The sequence below is a fragment of the Poecile atricapillus genome, chromosome 1 (assembly GCF_030490865.1).
Source record: "Poecile atricapillus isolate bPoeAtr1 chromosome 1, bPoeAtr1.hap1, whole genome shotgun sequence".
Taxonomy (NCBI): domain Eukaryota; kingdom Metazoa; phylum Chordata; class Aves; order Passeriformes; family Paridae; genus Poecile; species Poecile atricapillus.
In genome coordinates, this window is record NC_081249.1 from 92,377,898 (window position 1) to 92,397,201 (window position 19,304).

A 19,304-nucleotide genomic window follows, 5' to 3' on the forward strand; every position below is an offset into this window, starting at 1 on the left:
ACCAGTCTGCCTGGATGGTTTTTGCTTGAGGAATTGCATTTCCACAGGCCTTGGTTCCAGAGGCATGGGACAGCTTTTTCTTCTATTATTTTGCTGTTTGGCATTAGTTCTGGGCTTTATGTAGGAAGGTTATAGTAGCCTTATAAATAATCCCTTTCTCTCCAGTATGGCCTCTGCAGGCTCTGCACGAGAGGTGGTGGCTTTTCCACAACTCCAATGCACACAGGCTTAGTGGCATTTCAGAGCTTCCTCATGGATATGTACTCAACAAACATTTCATATGAGGGCCCAGAGAGCTGCCCAAGGGACGATGATTCCAGTGGTGTGGAATTTCCCAGTGATTGCCCAGTCATTATTTTAATGTTAGTCTGACTGAAATGAAATTTTGAATCCAAGGCAGACTTTAGAGGATGTGTGCTTGAAAGTTATGTTTACCCCTGTGCTTCCATCACAGCTAAAAAACAGGTCTGCTGGGCAAACCTGCTTCTTTTTAGCTGCTGTCAAGAGAGTTTTGTCTCTGGAGCAGTCCTGAGTGCTCTCCAGGGCCCAGATGGCATTAGCTGAGGTGAGCACCGTTACAGCCTTCATCCCCAGGGCAGTGTTACTGCCACCTGGTCCCCACTGCAGAGGGCACAATGTCATTCTTTGAAAACAACTGTTGTGTGGAATGACCCTGTCTGATGGGGAGGATTTAGGTGCCTCCAGAAAATAGGAAAAGAAGCACATGCAAGCCTTCCTGGCAGTTCAGTAGTAGATTTGTATGCAATTGTCACAGAGAGCATCTTCCAACCCATCGCTCTTTTCCTTCTGCTAGTCTGCATTTATCTGTGGCCTTTGTACTCTTGGCTTCAGCTCAGGCCAGACACGGACAGCTCATCAGACACCTGTTCTTGCATCATTCCTGGTCCCCTGGGTTATCTATTTACTTTCTGCCTCCTTGTGCTTTGTAAACAGAAGAGATACAGGTCAATGGGTCACTGGGAAAAGCACCTAGACTTCTGGAATCCAGTATCCACAGCAGGCCCAGCAAATCCCACTCAAACCCCAGCTATGAATATCTCTCTAGCTTGGCCGGGCTGGAAGAAAACAGTCATATCTAGCACATGGGCTCTGCTCTTCCCTGGGAAATGAGACGTGCTTCCAGCACGGGTTCCAGTGTGCAAAAGCACATTGCTGTAAGACCTAGAGAGGAGAAGATGTCTGCAGCCCTCTGCCTGCCTCCTAGATGGCCCAGTGCTTTATCTGCAACCTGGATCCATGGGAGCACAGAGCCTGGGAACTGCGATCTGCTTGACTGCCACTGCTGTGAGCTGGTACCTCCTGATGGCCTTGCCAGGAGCGTGTTGTGGCTGGTGGTTTTTTCCTTTTTCTCCAAGCAGCTGAGGGTGGCACCTGTGACTCTGGGAGGGAAAGCTGGACAGGTTTTTGGAGTGCTAATGATGATTAGTTTGTCTAAGCCAGCACAAACTATCAATGGGTTTGAAATGTTAATCAAGAGAAGGGCCTAGTGTTGAAGAGCTGCAGAATGAGAAATGAATGGAAAAGGGAGGGGAGGGAGGACAAGGGCTGGAAAGGGAAGAGATGCCTAAGTGGGGATTTGACACAAGTATTTTCAGCTGCTCAACTCTTTGCTCTCTGAGTGGGACAGATGCCTTCCTCTTCTGTGTGCTTGGAATACCTCACTTTGCTCACAGAAGCACTATGACTGCAATTAATTTCACTCTGCCTGTATAGGAAAAGTCTCCTTGAGGATTGCTTCCTAGATACTCCTCTGCTCCACCCAGGGAGTGACCTTGCTCCCCAGCCCTATGAAATTTACCCTTCTGCTGCTCTCTGCTGCTTGCTTATTTGGTATTTTGGTGTGCATATACCTTTGCCCAGTCCTGGAAGATACTCTCACACACACCTGATTTCAGACAAACTGCTGCCTTGCAGGCTGCACTTTCCTGTAGAGTGCATGGATGGATGAATTCTGATAAACACTAAAATGCGTGCACTGTAAAAAAAATGTTTGCAAACGTACTCCTCTCTCTCTTCTCTTCCTTTGGTAGATACCTCTGCACCTCCAAATCTTTATCTCACACGTGCACTTGCTGTGCATGCCTGTACTATCTTACACTCACACTGACATACAGGAAGATCATCCTCAGAGTACTTTGCCATGCTGTGCTGACACTTTCAGCTCCTGAATTTATATAGAGCAGGATTGCTGCTCACACAACCTCTCCTGCTGATAATCAATGAGTGGGCGTAGATGTGGGCGATGATGATGTCCCCTTATCACACCTCATCCTGGTCATGTGTAGATGTGAGACTGCTTTTTCTCAGACTTCTCCAGGAGCTCCTGCTTGTTCTTTGGGATGCTCTTTGGGCACATGGAATAGTAAATGCAATGGGGGAAAAAAAAAAAAAAAAAAAAAAAAGAGAGAAAGAAAAAGAAACACATAATTTCATAGCTCTCTAAGCACAGGCATGCCTAACTTCCTGCTTAAGGATCTGAGCCATACAGCTCACCCAATTAGTCAGTAACATAAGAACTGCCATACCAGGCAGAACCAAGAATCTGTCTAGCTGCCTTTCCCCCATATGTCTCCAGCAGTGACCTATAGTAGATGCCAAGAGGAAAATGTACGAGTGCTGTAAGTATATGATGTAACTAATGATACCTGTCTGTTACACTCCCTGAGCCTCCAGTGATTTGCAGCCCAGTGACCTCCTGAGCGAGTAGTAATCACTTTGTGCTCAGTAGTTCCTTGTGGATTTGCCTCACAGCAATGTCCTGTGGCAATGAGTTCCACAGCTGAACTCTGCTCTACCTGCTCTATTTTGCATTTGATCATCACCTGTCTGCTTCATTGAGTTTCCATTGCTCCCACTGGAAGACATAGTGAAAGATCTTTCTTATTCACTTGATGTATGATGCTCATGATTTTGTGTTTCTAAGTCACATTTCTTCTCCATCATCCAAGCTCTAGCCTGAAGAAACCTGTCTTCTTCTGTGTGAAGAAACACACAAACAAGAATAATCAAGAGGAAGCACTCCAAACATCCTTAACTCTTAGCATGTTTCAGACAGTAACTTTTCCTTCAAACTGGTACTAGAAATCAATATGTGAATAACTCCTCAAAGCTCCCTATTCACATCCAAACCAGAAGTCTTCTGTGGTCTTTTATATACCAGAGATTTTGCTATCCCTTATCTAACTTGCCACTAAAATGGCTTTTGAAGAGTATATGTTGACTGCATTTCTGCATTCTTACTAATTTTTCCTCATTCTGGCCCTTTTCTGTCCTCTCTGCACCAAGCAGCAGCTCCCCCCGCCCCAGAGCACTGTGCTCCTCAGAGGAGGCTGATACCTCACAAACCTGTCAGAATTAATGCAAGCTGGGAGTCTCTGGCCTGGCCTCAAGGTCAGTCCTGTGCTGTGCAAGACTCTTAGTCATTCCTCAGTGTGCATATTCCTGAGCATGTGCTTCTGGAGAAGAGATAAACGGGAGCTGTAATCAAAGCATCTGGCGAGAGTCATGGCCTTGATGCAGTTAGGTAATTAGTTGGATCCCTGGCATCCTGGGATTGCCATCTTCCGCATCTGTCCTTTTGCAAAGGAGAAGTTCTGCAGTCAGCTGCACAACATAATCACATCAGTGGCCATCGGGATTAGCTCTTGGCTTTACAAGGCAAGTAAGCAGCTCAGACAAGATGGAGAGAGCAAGAGCTCCCGTCTTGGAAACTGATTTAGCGATAAGGAATTCCACTAAAGGGTGACACAAAAATGTGAGCGATAATAATAATAATTAATCTTCTTAATCAGGTAATCTTTTCACAGCAAGCAGAGCTTTTAGTGAATTTAGTCCTATGACACACAAACCATTTAAGTCAATAGCACCTTTTCCTTTAGCAGGCTTTAGATCAGAAACTATGGCCAAAGAGTTGGGTACCCCATTTTGATGTAACTGCCATTCCTGAGCACTTACTGAATGACTGGCAGGAATGTGAGTGCTGCCTGTTCAGTGGACTGCCATGATTTTTTGTTCAGGTACTGTGTGCTCATCTTACCCAACCAGCACTCAGACTTGCCTAGCTCTGCTTTTTCTCTCTGATGAGACGGCTGTCAAGTTTTCCAGAGAGCCACACAAAATCTTCCAGTGCAGGTAGTTTAGCTGATACACGAAGTCAGCACCACGGTGCTCCTGACTTTGTTTCTCTCCCTGGGGACAGTCTTGCAAACCAAAGCCATTTGTGTTAATGTTCGCAGAAAGCGAGTAAAATGGGCCACGAACACAATCAAAACAAATCTGCTGTTTATATTTGAATGACTGTTTGGTCATGCTCTAATAGCAATAATCATCAGCAGTAGCAGCGGGGAGCCAGCATGCGCGTTAACTGCATTACATTTTCATTTGACATGAGTAATTGTAACATTCACTGAAGTTGTTCTAATAGTTACGATACACTTGTTGGTCCACGAGGTGGAAAGTGGGAGAAGGCCAAATTAAGGTAGTTTGTCTGACTCTTTCTAATGAATATCCCTACTTGCAACTGATAATGTAGCAGAAGTAATTTGACTATTGCTGATTATTTTAAACTATATTTAAGGCACATCAGCCATTTCCTCTACTGCATGAATACATGCGATGATTGGAGATGGGCCCAAGCAGGAGTTGGTATGAGTGCTGGATGAAACATCTGGAATTGGTTTACAGCCCTTCATCTCTGTTTGCAAACGAAATGAATACCCTTTATTGAGCCAGTCCTATGTTGTGTAGAGAAAAGACAAGAATCCATTCTGTTAAACAAAGAAAATACTCAGCTAACAAATGGATCAACACAGTCTCCAGTCTAATAATGCTGTATCAGATTTCCTTAAGTCTTGCCCTGGTCTCAGAGCTGAGGTAGGGACTATTAGATTGTGTCACTGGGTGGTTCAGATGGGGGACTGAGGTCTACTAGGTTTCAGGTCCAAGTGCCCTGCTGAAGGCTGAGCCCTGAGGTTCTATTTCAAAGCCATCTCTATTCATAAATGCCATGTTTGCTTTCTTATTCTCTAAATTAAAAAAAAAAAAAAAAAAAGAAAACAAAACAAACGTTTGAAAGCTGGGAATCTCACAACAGAGGCCTTTCCATACCTACAGGAGATGCACACAGGCCAGCCTGGCCTCTGCCTCGGTGTGCGCCCTCCAGCCTCCCACTGCTTCTGGCTGGCTGCTCACCACTGCCCCAGGGTGACCTCCCTGCTTAGCACCCTGCAGCTTTTGCTCACGTTCACAGCAGGCTCTAAATGAAGTAGAATGAGGCTCCAATTACAGTTTTAACGAGGATGAAAATCCTGATTCCCATCTCGTGCTGAGTTCCCAGCTGTAGGAATTTATCAGATTGTTCCAGCCGGGCGGACTCCGGCTCCTGGCTCTGCCGTGGCCTCTGCTGGGCAGTGCCTGCTGGCTGTGCTGCAGAGAGCCGAGAGCTCTCTGCTCAGCCAGGCCACGCTGATTTCTCACACGGCAGCGAGCAGTCATTTTGTTCACTCATCTGCTCACATTACTATGGTATAATGATTTCCTAATTGCTTCTATTAAGCATATCCCTAAACATCTACCTGTCCACCTGCCAGACTGTACTGGGAGCCATGTGGGATTGAAAACAGAGCCCTGGAAGGCTCCTTGGACAGTATCTCTAAGGATTCCATTTTTGTTTCTGGTAAAGGTCAAAGCCAAACCCTTAATATAAGTCTTTGCCTAACTCATAACTAGGTTCTGTACAGGAGCCAAGATGGGAGCCAGCCCCATCCAGCATCTCCTCCCTCCAGCTCTGCTCTGTGGCATCCAGACTCACCCAAAGCATCCCTGTGCTCAGCTTGACTCAGATGGATCCTCCACCTGGATAATCTCCACCTGTCATCAAACCAGTGTGGCTGAGGGCTTCCTACATATTCCCTCTGCCTTCCTCTTGGGTCTATGTGTGCTCAGCCCTTATCAGTCCTATCTGCTCTCCTTCATCTTTCCCTGCCCTTTGGTCTCATCTCTGCCTCTCATTCTGTCACATGGTTCACAAGGTAATGCCAAGTCTGTCTTGCATGCGCCCAGAGCAAGGCAGTGCCACATCAGCCTGATCCTGCCGAACCCTGTCACAGAGGGGAAAGGAGGAGGAAAGATGGAAAGGTAACTGAAATGAAGAAGGGAAATGCAGTTGGGGAGTTGGCACAGGTGCTTGCCATGTAGTGCCAGGCAGCATTTTCAGACGGCGGCAACACGTGGTGAACATCACTTTGCATATGAAAATCTAGTTAAGCTAACGAGGTCCTTAATTAGGGCTTTTATTATCTTTTAATTCTTTGCTTAAAGGAAAGTGATTACTAAGCTCATCTTTATGATACAGCAAACTAATCTTTCATTTCTGAAGTGTTTCCTTTCCTTCTCTTACCACAATAATGGGGAAAGGGAAGGAAAGAAAAAGGATGGAGAGGTGGGTGCAGAAAGTGAAACAAAACTGTGAAAAGGCCACAAAGCAGAGGGTTTGAACTTGCACACACTTGCAATTCCTTTTCCATGAGGATCAGGAAAAGCCTCAGAAACCTGTGACTGGGAATAAGTGGGTGAGAGAAGGCAAAATATCAAAAAGATAGTGTCGCAGCAAGAGGTGGGGGGCCATCGGCTTTTGCAGCAGGATCTGCACACCTCTGTCCTTGGCACAGGGCTTGCTACCCCTCAGTGCCACTCAGCCACACCAAGTGGCTCAGAGGGCTTCGTGTATTAATCTCGTAGATGGCTTCTTAAAGGGACATCCATAAAGGCCCCACAGATATCAAAGCAGAGTAATTGGGGCTGTAGGGCTTCTCTCTGCTCTTCTAGATGTCCCCAAACTGCACAGCCTATGAACCCAGAGGATGAACAGAGATGATTAAAAACAAGCACATGCTGAAAAGCTCTGCCAGAGTCTCCTTCTGCCCAGCACCCTTCACCTCCAACTTTCCCAGCCTGTGTCTCCCTTCACCAGCTTTTCAAGTGTACTTCAGAACTAATGACTGGTACCCTTTATGTACCCTGACAACTTTATACCCTTTATTTCCTATAGGCCTGCTAATTTTACCCCATTCTATTAGATCTTCTGGCATACTAGTGCTGGGCTTCACACAGAGAGTACTTTATACACTGGATCTTAACTTGTTATCACAGTCCTGTGAGTCTGACAAGCAGGTATCACGCTTTCTGTCTTGTGTGATGTGGACATTTGTTGAAAGCTGCTAAATTCATGTTTCTTGTGAACACTGACAACTTGGAACCGTGGTTACTGCTTCCCTTCACCCACCTCTAAGGGCACAATATGTTATGACACAAAGCCATATCCCCTAGAAGGAGATGATGATATATCTCTCCAACACAAAGAATGTTAAATGGGGTCAGCTGCCCAAAAATGAGAAGCTTGGGAACCTCCAGATGGGAACTCCATGAGGGCAAATTCAAAAAATTGAACCAAGATTGATCAGCTGCACCTTGTGCATCCCAGTGCTGATGGAGGAGTAATCCTTTGAATGGATGTAGAAGTAGAGTGCAGATCATTTTTTGCCATTAGAGAACATGTGAGATTTCCTATAAAAGTAGGGATGTTAACATCAATTTCACTGAATTCCAATGCAAGTCATTACATGCTACTTTCTGAATTTCTTCTCTTTGCAATTAAAATTTCTATCTCTTCCCCTTTTCTTCTCCAGACCACTTCAGTGCTTCAAAGCAGTTGCTTCATTCCATACCACAGCCACATTTCAGTTTTTGCTGATACGATCTTTACTGTATGTGTTTAGAATGTATCAGAAAACACAGTTTGGTGTGTTAATGCTATCCACTTTTCACTGCCATGATAGCAATGTTTGCTGTGCACTTTTTAATCCAATTACAGTCCAAATGAAAATAAAATAAATTTTTAAACCTTCAACTTACAGTTGAAGCTAGGAACATTGTGCAGTAGACACTGAGCATCAAACAGCAATTTGTGCCCTTGAATTCTTTCTCCCTGGTAAAAGATCATCTGCTTTATCTATGAAGTTGTAGATGATGCCAAAGACAAATGGACTGATTTTGCAAGGTGCTTACTGTCTGCATCTCCAACTCAAGCTAATGCTTAGTATCTGTGAAAATTAGGCAAAAGATTTTTTACAACCACTTTGAAGTGCTTTGTAGTCTCTTTTCTCCATATCTTTCATATTTATCTAGATCGAAGCAAGTTTAGAGGAGCAAATAAAATTACCAGCCCTCCTTTGTCAACCTGGCAATAGTTTCTATCTGTTCTGCTTAGAAATCTCTGTCTAAACAGGTAAGATGAGCACTTATTACAGCTGCTCAGAAAATATCATTATGATATTTTTAAGCTGGTGGATTAGTGTCACCCTCTTTAACTGTTTATTTCCATGTTCATTTTAATCGTATTAATCTCCCCAATACCAGGAACCTTAATTTTCTAATAATTCCTTAAGGACATATTGGCCCTGGTTAGAATTGGAATGAATAATGGAATACAGTTTATCATATTCATTAATCTCTGTAGAGCCAATTTACATTGTAAGGTGGATATCCTGCTGTTGCATTTGTTTTACCTGGAGCCCCAGTTAAGTCATCTTTGCCCAAACCCTGGCCACAATGTTTTAGACCCCGGGTACTTCACTTACTAGATCGGCATCTCTTTCTGGCTTCCTGCAATACTTGCCAAAGTCTTCCTTTGCATTAACTTCCCTGTACCCAAATTAAAATATCATCCATTAAAAGTCTGACATCTCGTAATCCCTCAAAGATCTGTGCAATTACTCTTTGTAATACCTTGGGATCAGAACTTTTACCAAATGGCCTTTGCTTAAATTCACTGTATAGTATCCAAATGGTGTATTAAAAATCACTAGCTTAGAGCCCAAGCTAACTTTTTTCCTTAAAAAAAAAAGACTGTGTTACATCAATTCTTTAGAATATTTTTATTTTTCTACTAAGATCTTAGCAGTCCTTTCTTTAGTGATTTTGATCAGATGCTATAGAGACTTTATGGCTTCATTTCGGTTATGTGAATCGATACACATCCATAGCATATTTGACTTCTCAGTTACAACCATGTAATTCTTTCAAACTATAAATTGTTCTTCTGTACCAATAAATGCTTGTTTTTTTTCCTATGATTAAATTCAGTTTTCCTGCTCATTAGGGCAAACAGTGCCTTTTCTAGATGAGTATCACATGGGAACAATTAATTTATCAAAGTGGTGTTTGGAGATGTGAGGATTGTCTGGTCTGTTTAGGATTCTGCAGTGCTTATAACACACATCACTGTTTACTAACTTGGACTGTGTCATTTTGAAGTCCCAGTATTTTCTCTGGAACACATTGCAGTTACCCAATTTAAAATAATACAACCATGCCATTAATGTTTAGCAGGACTTGCCTGTCTGAGCCATTTATTTTGCACTCTCTGTCTACAGAAATATAAATGCCATTGTTTCTCTGTTCTCTAAATGTGCAGACTCTCCTGGTTTTAATGTATCTGCTGCAACTCCATTTTTTTTTTTTTTTTCATCTTTGCATTTATATATTTATATGTTTGTGGCTAGGGGGTTGTGATTATCAGAGCAACTTTTATTTCCCTTCTGGATTCTTTTTTGGATTCCCTTAATCTATGGCTTTCTGAAATGATGCAGTATGGACACTCATTCATCACTGAGTCACACAGAGCCCAACTGTACATTCCACTGCCTTTTAAAGTGTCTCTCTTCCTGTGTGAAGATTATATACCCTCTTCTTCAGAGGTTTGCATCCATCTAGGGTCTGATCCAATGCCCCCAAAAGCCTGTGGAATCATCCTAGTTGCCTTCAATAGGTTTTAAATAAGGCTTCAGTCATTTTGTCCCAAGGCTACAAATTTCTCTTTCATTTAAGGCTTGTGGAGCTCTTCAAATTCATGTGACTGAGCTTAAATTTCTATCCAGTCCCCAGTGCATCAGCTAGATCAATTGCCCATGGTTGCAATGTTTTTAAATGATCACATTTTGTATAGTAGCAGCTTCTCTCTCTGATTTTCAGAGCCTGAGCCAAATCCTCCCCAGTTGCTTCTCCTCCCATGCAAAAGCAGTGCACGCCAACAAACAGCACCGAGTCCACCGTGTGTATGGTACTGAAGCTTTATAAGAGCCTCCTCTGCAGCTTATTGGGACTGGGCAACTGTTCAAACTCTTCCTGATGCTCTCTTTTCTGTTCATATTTCTCGACAATTCAGAGAATTTGGGGGAAATAAACACTCTCATCTCTAATGTGTGTCAGGGTTCAGTGGGCACTAAGGAAGAGTGACACTGTTGTCACGAAAAGGAAGATTATCCTCTTTTGCATAAGGGTATACTTGGGATCCTGGAGACATCTGAGTGATACTGGGCGTGCTTGGAATTTTAGTGCACATGCCATTATCACAGTCCATCCTGTGTTAATGTAATGCCTTGTCAGCTCCAAAAGCTAGGCCTGAAACTAAACACCTCCAGGGTTAGACAGAGCATCCAGCCTGGGATTGAACCAAGTCTGGCTACAAGCCATGAAGATACAACTTCTTTGGATGAGAAACAGGGAAGAAAGCTGAAAGTTGTAAGGTAGCCTTTCTAGCTGCCACGAACAAGAGAAGATGAAACACAGGAAAAAAGAATTAACTATGAGGCATCCATCAAAGTCTTTCTCAAGGTGAATAATTACACTCTCTGTTAATTACACGTAGTACCATAGCTTGACTTTCATGATATATGTCAGGTTTTATTGCTCTTGTTGTCAGTTTCTGGATGTCATAACTCTGCTCCCCAGCAGCCTGTCTTCAGGATGTGCTGTGGCAAATGAATTCCATAAAAAAAGCATTTGCTAATGTTTGTTTCCCCGGGAACAGCAGTGCAATAGGGTGGTTGCAGACCTTGCACCAAGCTCTCCCAGCAGGATGGTGCTCAGAACTGGTTTACTTCTGCACCTTCTGCAGGGCCCTGAGATTAAACCTGAGTAGTAAACCCAAATAATTCTTGCTACAGCAGGCAGGGAGGTATTTCTTTGTACAGGCTTTATCATGCTGCCTCTAATCTCATTCATAAACCTGACAGGCCACCATTGCTGCCTTCGGTTGTCTCTGGCTTTCCTAACCCACCTGAGCACCCTTGGCTTGCAGCATTTGAGAGGTCTTCTCACTCTAGTGTGGGGTTTAATGGCTCTCTCCCTGCATATCAGCAAGTCTCATTTTCAACACTCTGCTTATTTTTCTTTCAGAAGTGTTTCTTGGATGAATTTTGTTTACAATTATGGAATCACAGAAATAAGCAACAAAAAAATGTATGTGCTTATAAAAGTCCTGTCAGCCTGAACTCATCCAACCAAGGAGAATTATCAGTATTATTTGACTTTGCTTTGTCATACCAAATGATTTACTAGCCAGCTTTTGAAAAGCATATGAATTCTTGGAAGAGTTATGATAGGACGTTGTGTTTCAACTTATTCAAATAGAAATGTGTGAAGATGCTGTTGTTTTGTCCCTTTCCTTGCTAAAAATAAATACGTTTCATTTCACATCTGAAATTTTTAATTTGCTCTAGCCATGGGAAAATTTTTATGTTTAGTCCATGGGCTGAAATATGTTCTCATCAATTTTGTTTAGAGTACGTTTGCATAAGGAACAAATTAATCAAAAGTGTCTGTGCCAAAATTTCTTGAAGAAACATTGCCAAATTTTTGCTGAAAATAATTTGTCCAGCTCTGGTGATCAGGATGAATAAGAAAAAACAAAAGTTTTTGTGTCTGATTCTTCCATGTTCTCGATTATGGTTAGTATTTGCAGGCTTGGTCATACTTACTGTATTTAATACCCCTGTGAAATAATAGGAGTTACCTTTTCCTTTCTTGTGGGAGGCTTAGAAAGGGGGAGACTAAAGATGGGTCAAACCACCCAAATGAAATACCCAGTTTAAGTTGTGATGCAGTGTTGTCTGGACCTGTGATCTTTCTCTGTAGCCTTTAAAGGGAGCTTATGATAGAAATGCATCTGGAAGGTAGGATGTTAGACTAGATGCTGGACTAGATGAATCCTGCTCTGTACAGTGGGTATCCATGGGAGGTGTCTGTGACTCTGCAGGAAATCTCTGGCAGAATAAGGAAATTAAATTGGTATAGGGATCCTAGGAAAATGGGACCTTCTTCCTTCTATGGAATTTCAGGCATCCTCTGCTCTCACAGATTTCAGAGCAGAGGAGTACTGATGTAAGCCAGATAGCAGTCCTGGTAGAGTAGCACTCACATTGCAAGCAAGCAGAAGAGATGCACTGATGCAGAGGATTTAAGCCAGAAAACATCTTGGCTTTCTGAGGCAAGTCTGGGTCAATACTGGTCTTATCTGGCCATGCCTTGAGCAGGGGTTTGGACTAGAGACCTTGAGAGACCCCTTTTGACCTGCAGGGTTCTGCAAGTCTCTGAATCCCTGTTTGTTCTGTGGCCTGGTCTCCAGTGCTGCGGTGTGGTTGTTGCAGGTACCATGCTCTGTAGCTCTTTGCCACCAGCCACACTGTAGGTACTGAGATCACTGTGACCTGTTATTGGTGAAACCTTGAAGACCTCCATGTCCATCCTGATCAAATGCTCCTAACACAGTGGTGTTAGACATCCTGGAAGCACTCTGGAGTTCCAGGGAACAGAGGGAATCAGCAGATAACAGTGGCCCTTTGGGTACTCAGAAAGGCTTGTAAGTAGGTATGAGCAACCCTCAGAGATGCTCATGCTCATAGGAAGGAGTTGGGCATACCATCTCTGGTGTTTCCTCTTCTACAGGGGCTCTCAGGAAACGCAGGAGGGTTGCACAGGACAGGCCAGGTCAGGGCTTTGCTCCCTACAAGCTCAGAACACCTCCCACTGAATCACTACCTCAGCTGCCAGCCATGCCTGCAAGCCAGCAGCCTCAGCCCTGGCCCTTGCAGGTCATAGTGTGAGGGCTGTGGGGAGAGTGACCTCTCCCTTCTTGCCTTGCTGTAGAGGTCTAACCCAGGCTGGATGCCCATCAAAGCCACTCTATCCCTCCCTTGCACAAGCAGACAGGGAAGACAAAATCCAACAAAGGGTTCGTGGCTTGAGATAAGGACCAGGACAAATCAGTCATCAAATATCATCATGGGCAAAACAGACTCAAATGGGGGATATTAGCTGAATTTATTGCCAATCAAAATGGGAGCAGAATAATGAAAAGTAAAATAAATCTTAAAAACACCTTTTCCTCAACCCTCCCTCATTTCCAAGCTCTACTTCCTCCCCTCCAGTAGCTCAGGGAGACAGGGAATGGGGCTGTGGTCAGTTCCTGCTGCTCCTCAGGAAGAAGAGTCACTCCTCTCTTCTCTGGCTGCAATTACAGCTGCACAATAACTTTTTTTTTCTTCTTAAAATGTTATCACAGTGGTATTGCCAGTATTGCTGATTGTCTTAGCCTTGGCCAGTGGCAGTTCCATCTTGGAGCCAGCTGGCAGTGGCTCTGCTGGACATGGGCAAAGCTTCTGGCAGTTTCTTACAGAATCCACCCCTGTAGCCCTCCTCCGCTACCAAAACCTGGCCACACCAAAACCCAAGACACTTGCTTTCCTTGTTCCTTTTCCAGTGGGCTGAGGGGAGGAATAGCCTCACATCCAGGATGGATCTCACTCATGGCTCTTGTTATGCTTTCAGACCACTTGGCAGTGGTTTAGTTTCCTTTGGAAAACAGAGTATTTTCAAATATGGCAGTAATAATTGCCTAAATTTGTTTTTAACCATGCTAAAATCACACATAATTCCTAGAGCAATGAATGAGATGCACTCTCTGTTGTGTGGTCTATTGTCCCATTTGTCTAGGACAGTTGTAATGACACCAACCCTTGGGGCTTCCCTGATGTCTGGTAACTCATAGCCTTTCATTTTTGGAAGGGGGAGGCCCTCACTGGACCTCTGTCCTATTTGCTACATTTCTGATATTTGTATGGATGGGACTGTTTCTTTATCAGGGCTAATTGAAACTGTCTCTTCTTTGATATCGTGGGTGACAGCAGGTCCAGCTATGCTCTGCCTTCTCATGTAACTGCACTAAAGTCATATGAAACCAGATCCACAAAACCAGGTGTGTCCTGAAGAGCCCAGAAAAGGTTTTGGAATCTGGGTCTTTGTTTCAGTTCCCCATCCCTAAAGATGGAGTCCATGTCTCTGTCTTTGAACTCAGGGCTGTTCTCTTGGTAGCTTCCAGGTTGCACTGTGGTCACAAGGACAGTTCCTACATCCACCAAGGTAATTTTTCTGCCAGTATGTAGTTCTGTAAGGTATTTTTACCATTCAGCCTCCCAAATAAACTGTCTTAGCAGAATCTGCTGTCCTGGTTGTCAAGAAGTTGGAAAGGCTTGCTATAGAAAATCAGTGGCATTTGGAGATGAGTGAAAAAAAATATAACTCCAAATGTAAGTGATCTTAATGAAGCCCTTATATAGATATTTGTGTATTTATTGTTAGCTCTCTCTGTAAAAACTTGGTGTGTGTGTGGAGGAGTGATTAAATTCAATTTCTTCAAGACTGTGCTTAAAAGTATTCCCTTAAGATCTCAACATGTCTCTTTACCCACCAACACATTTGAAGACAGTCTGCACAATGGAAATCGAGATACCACATTCAATCTAAACACAACGGTGTCTCTTGTTTTACCTAAACTGGCTTATGCCTTCTCCCTAGGAAAATGTTTCCCAGATGCTTGGGACTTTATAAGAGCACATGTTAACAGGCTTTGAGTCACAATAGAGGTTTTAGTTTTCTGTAATAAATACTATCTTTGAGTTGATGCCATTGTAACCCTTGCTATGACACAGTCTCTCACTGGAGCTCAGAAGGCAGAGGGCTGGTGATTTCATCCTGCAGAGCTGTGACAGAGAAAACACATTTTAGGAAATACACCTGAAGCATTTCTTTTTCTGATTGCTTCTCTCAAACATCATTTTTAGGGGAAAGCAAGGTTGATGCCGGCATTCAAAGTGAACAATTCCAAAGAGGCTTAAAATAGGAACTCAAAGGGTCCTTAAAAACATCACAAGCCAATCTCTCTACCTTGATGCAGTCACCTGTACATCTGTTATTCCTGGCATATGATTTATTTGAAAGCTGTCCAGTACCAGAAAGACTATGCCCTTCCCAAGCAGACTTTCTAGTACTTTCCCAAGCTTACTAATAGAGCTTTCATTCTGCTTGCTACTTAGCATGTGTCCTTCTTTCTGAAATTTAAGTCAGTTACTCCTTGCTCTGTCTGCAGTGGACATGGAGAACAAATATTTTTCCCCTTTTTAAACAATCTTTTATATAAATGAAGATTCTTGTCATACCTCCCCCAGTCTTCTATTCTGCTGACTTTCAATTTGCCCTGAAAGAGGCCTTTTCTAGAAGCATAATTATTCTTGTTTCCTCTTCTCTGTGCTTTTTTCCATGGCCCACATCTTTCTTAAAGTGTCATGCCCAAAACAGGACACACTATTCCAGCAGAAGCCACTCAGTGCTTGGTAGAGTGGAAAGATCATATCATGTGTCCAGATCCCTGTTGTCTACATGATATTTGTCTTTTTCTCAGTGTTATAATACTGCTCAGATAAGTCCAGCTGGTAAATCGCTACATTCTGCCCACATCAGATTATTTTCTTTTTGAAGAACTTTAGACTGTTTAATTGTTCCTTTATCTTCTGTCCATGTGGTTGCATCTCCCTGTTAAAGGCTTTAATTGAACTTTGTTGTATTCATTCAGTGTTTAAGTGTTCTTCTCCACATTGTAAAGATCTGTTTCAATTCTTACATTAGCTTTCAGCGGTCAGGTATCATCTACATAATTTATGAACCAGATCTCTACTCCATACCACTGTTCATGTAGAGGATAATATGTTTGGCATATTTGTCCTGGGAGAGACCCCTGAGCATCTCACTTGGCGCAGTTTCCCTTGACAGAAACCACTGAGAGTGGCCCTCTGAGTCAGGCTGACACTGGTCTTATTCCTACCCTTGAGTAGTTACTAGACCATGTTTTTCTGAGATTGCTGAAGAGAATATCACAGGCACCAGTCACAAATCCTACTAAAAGTCAAGATGTATAGCATCTACTGCTTGTCACCTTTGCCCAAGGCCCATTACCTGTCACACAAAGAAATTAAATTGGCTTGACACAATTTCTTTCTGACAATTCAACAGGGTCTGTTACTCATCTCTTCGCACTTATCCTTTTAGCTTTCTACATACAGTTCGATTATTTGTTTCAATATTTTTTCTTGTGATGGAAGTTAAACTGAGTGGTCTGTAATTCTCTGGGATAATTTTTTAGAGATAGCCACCATGTTTCTCCTTTCCAGACTTCTTAAGTCTTTTCTGTTCTCTATGATTTATGTTCTCCATGAACTGGAATTGCTTCAGCCGCTTCTCTTAAGTATTCAAAGGAAGAAGTTTGTCAGGACCAGCCAGCTTGAAAACACATTCCTCTGGGTTTTTTTCTTGGCTTTCATGCCATTGGCTTTAATAGCATAGTGTTAGATGCTTGCACTTGACCTACTTATGAACTGTCCTCCAGAAATTATTCAGCCTTTAGACTGTCATCTGTCCCTTTTCATTAACACTTTCTTTTTCTTCTCTTCTCTTCTCTTCTCTGATAGTGAATAAAAGGGATGCTTGTTGCTTTTTTATTGAATCTGTACATCATTTATAAACTCCCCACACCCAGTAGCTGGACCTGGGGTCTATGCTCCCTTCATACAAGATCAAAGGAAGTGCTCATGATTTAGTCATGTCCTGCTGCCTTCCTATGTGCTGCAATAGGACACTGGGTGTGTCAGTGCTGTTTCTTAGAGAAATTGTCAACTTTCCTTGTTTCCTACCTACCTGTTTTCGGTGTGTATTCTCTGCTTCATTAAAGTTCCTGCTTTTGTGTTCTTGTTTTACCTCTTACTCTTTGTATGGGTTCTGAACTCTATCATTGCTCCTTCACTCTCACCAAAGTTGCCTTCTGCTCTCACACCAGTTCACCTTGGTTCCAGTTATTAAGCAAACTTGTGTCATGAAAGAGATTCTGTCTTTGGGACTGCAGCTCTTTCTGTTCCAGAGTTTTTTGCTGTGGTGATGGTGTTTCCGTCTCACATGTTCCTTCTCCTTCTTGTCTGTCCCCGAGTTGATGTAGGTCGAACAGCAAAGCTTGTAAGCAGTGGCTGAGCTGCAGAGGCACAGGATCAGAGCTGCTGCAGAACTGCCCTTCTCCCACTGGGTCACTGGTTAGCAGTTTTGTTTACTTGGGCTTTTGAATTCCTTTGGGCTTGCCTCACATTGCATGAACTTCATGGATGCTTTGCGTTTGTTTTTTTCTCATTTAATGCTCACTGAAGTCGAACAGCCACTTCTTGCAGATCTGCTTTGGTTTACCTATCAGTACCAGAAATAACCTGATTGTATTACCATGTCAAATCTGGTCACTCCTACAGATGATTCAATTCCACATTTAGATATCTTCTCTAACAGAAGTGGCTTCTCAAGTGTCTTCCCTTTCACATTTTTCTTTTGATTGTTTTGTTTGTTTGGCTTTTTATCTTTTGAATCTCGAGTTCCATTGCCACAACTGTGCAAAACAGTAAATTATAAAAGCACAAAACATATCCAATACCTGGTTTTGCTTCCATATTGTTTTATATGGAAACTCTTTTTACATTTCAATCTTAAAGTTGTGTTGCAATGCAAATTTTAACTAGTGTTTACTTTTGTAAAATAAATTTGTGGTTTTTAATTTTATGCTTGTGGTATTCTGTCTAGGCTGAATAATTTTTGCAAGGACTCTGATGAATGAATTCTACTAAGTGAAGTTATTCTGAAATGAATGTAGCTCTTCTGTAGTTAAAGTTTCATCTAGAGTTTACCTGATTTTGAACAGATGTTTGCCTTATGAGGTAGATAAACAAAGGAATAAAACCGTCCCCAAAAGACAGACCATGTGAAGCCCTGACTAAGAAGTTTTTACTTACTAAAAAATGAACAGTATTCACTGGATTTCTGCCTATAGCTACCTGAAGGTAGAATTTTTTAGATGGAAAAATGTCCTTTAATTCACTTTGCCACTGTATGGCACAAGAACAAAAAAACAAACAATGCAAAAACAAATCAGAGATTAAAACTACTCAAGTAGACTCATCTTGTTGAATCTAATGCACAAGAGCACTGAAAATTAGTTGATTGAACTCTAATTTTAAAAGTCACTGACATTATAAAAAAATGTCAGAGGGCATGTCATCAGAAACAGGCTGAAAATAGGATGTCAGATGACTGCTGAAGACTTAATTCTTTTTTCTGTTTCTATTCTTAATTTGTTTAGCAGTTTGCAAATACTGAAGCTACAAAGCAATTGTCAAAAAGGATTTTTAGCAGAAATTCCCAACCCCTGGCAACACGGAGATGACCTGCATACATATGATAATGCCACAAGCAAACAAAAACCCTCTTCAGGAGGAGCTGAACTGAGCCCTGAGAAAGGGGAAAAAAAACCCAACTTTACCATCGGTTCTCTCTCTTCCCTTTAAATTGTATCACCCTTTGTTCAGGACAGTGCTTTTGGTAGGAACAATTTACTGGTGCTGACTTGATTTTCTGATAATGATAAGAATTAAGTCTTTCAGTAAAGCTCTGTGTTGATATAGACAAACCAAGGAGACCCACTGCTTCATTTTCTCTTTCAGAAACATGTCCTTAGCTTGTAGGTGATTGTTAATTTTGGAATTTGTTAAAACAAGTTTTCTATAGTAAGAAGGAAAATGGAAATGCTCTGTGCTGATTTGAAGAAGCAGTCATAAATTGTGGCTGGTGTTCAGAAGCTGTTACGAATGGTCGGTGTAATAAGGGAAGCTCGTTAAGTTTTGGGCTGTTGACTTCAAATGGGAATAACCTGAGACAGGGGAAGAAGATGGCAGATGGAGAGCCACACACATGGCTGAGGAATATCTTCTGCAGAGAAGGAAGAGGAAAAGAAAAATAACTTCTCCCAGTATAAAAAACATGTCAGGTCTTAATACCAAGTCATGCCACACATCCTAAAAGCTCATGTCTGTCCCATCCCTGGATACTTGAGCTTCTCAGGGAGCAGACCCTCAGTGATTAAAATTTGTCTTCTGGTGGTTTAGTCACATTGAAATTTGTGACTATTCATCTTAAAATTCCAAGCTGCAAAGTGCAGAGCTGTAGGAGCCACCTATGAGCATCTCAAGTCTCTCTGCATTAGGACAGAAGCAGGGCATTTTAGGTCAATGTGATGGCTGTCATCCTTA

General features: G+C 42.4%; 1 protein-coding gene across 1 annotated transcript in view; it reads left to right on the forward strand.

Moving 5' to 3' along the window:
* Positions 1–4,006: 4,006 nt before the first annotated feature.
* The window catches only part of LSAMP (limbic system associated membrane protein), a 794,347-nt gene continuing 779,049 nt past the window's right edge, over positions 4,007–19,304 (forward strand). The window contains exon 1 of the mRNA XM_058854971.1: positions 4,007–4,037. Coding sequence (XP_058710954.1) covers positions 4,022–4,037 — 16 coding nt within the window. The 5' untranslated portion in view covers positions 4,007–4,021. The remainder of the gene's footprint in view (positions 4,038–19,304) is intronic.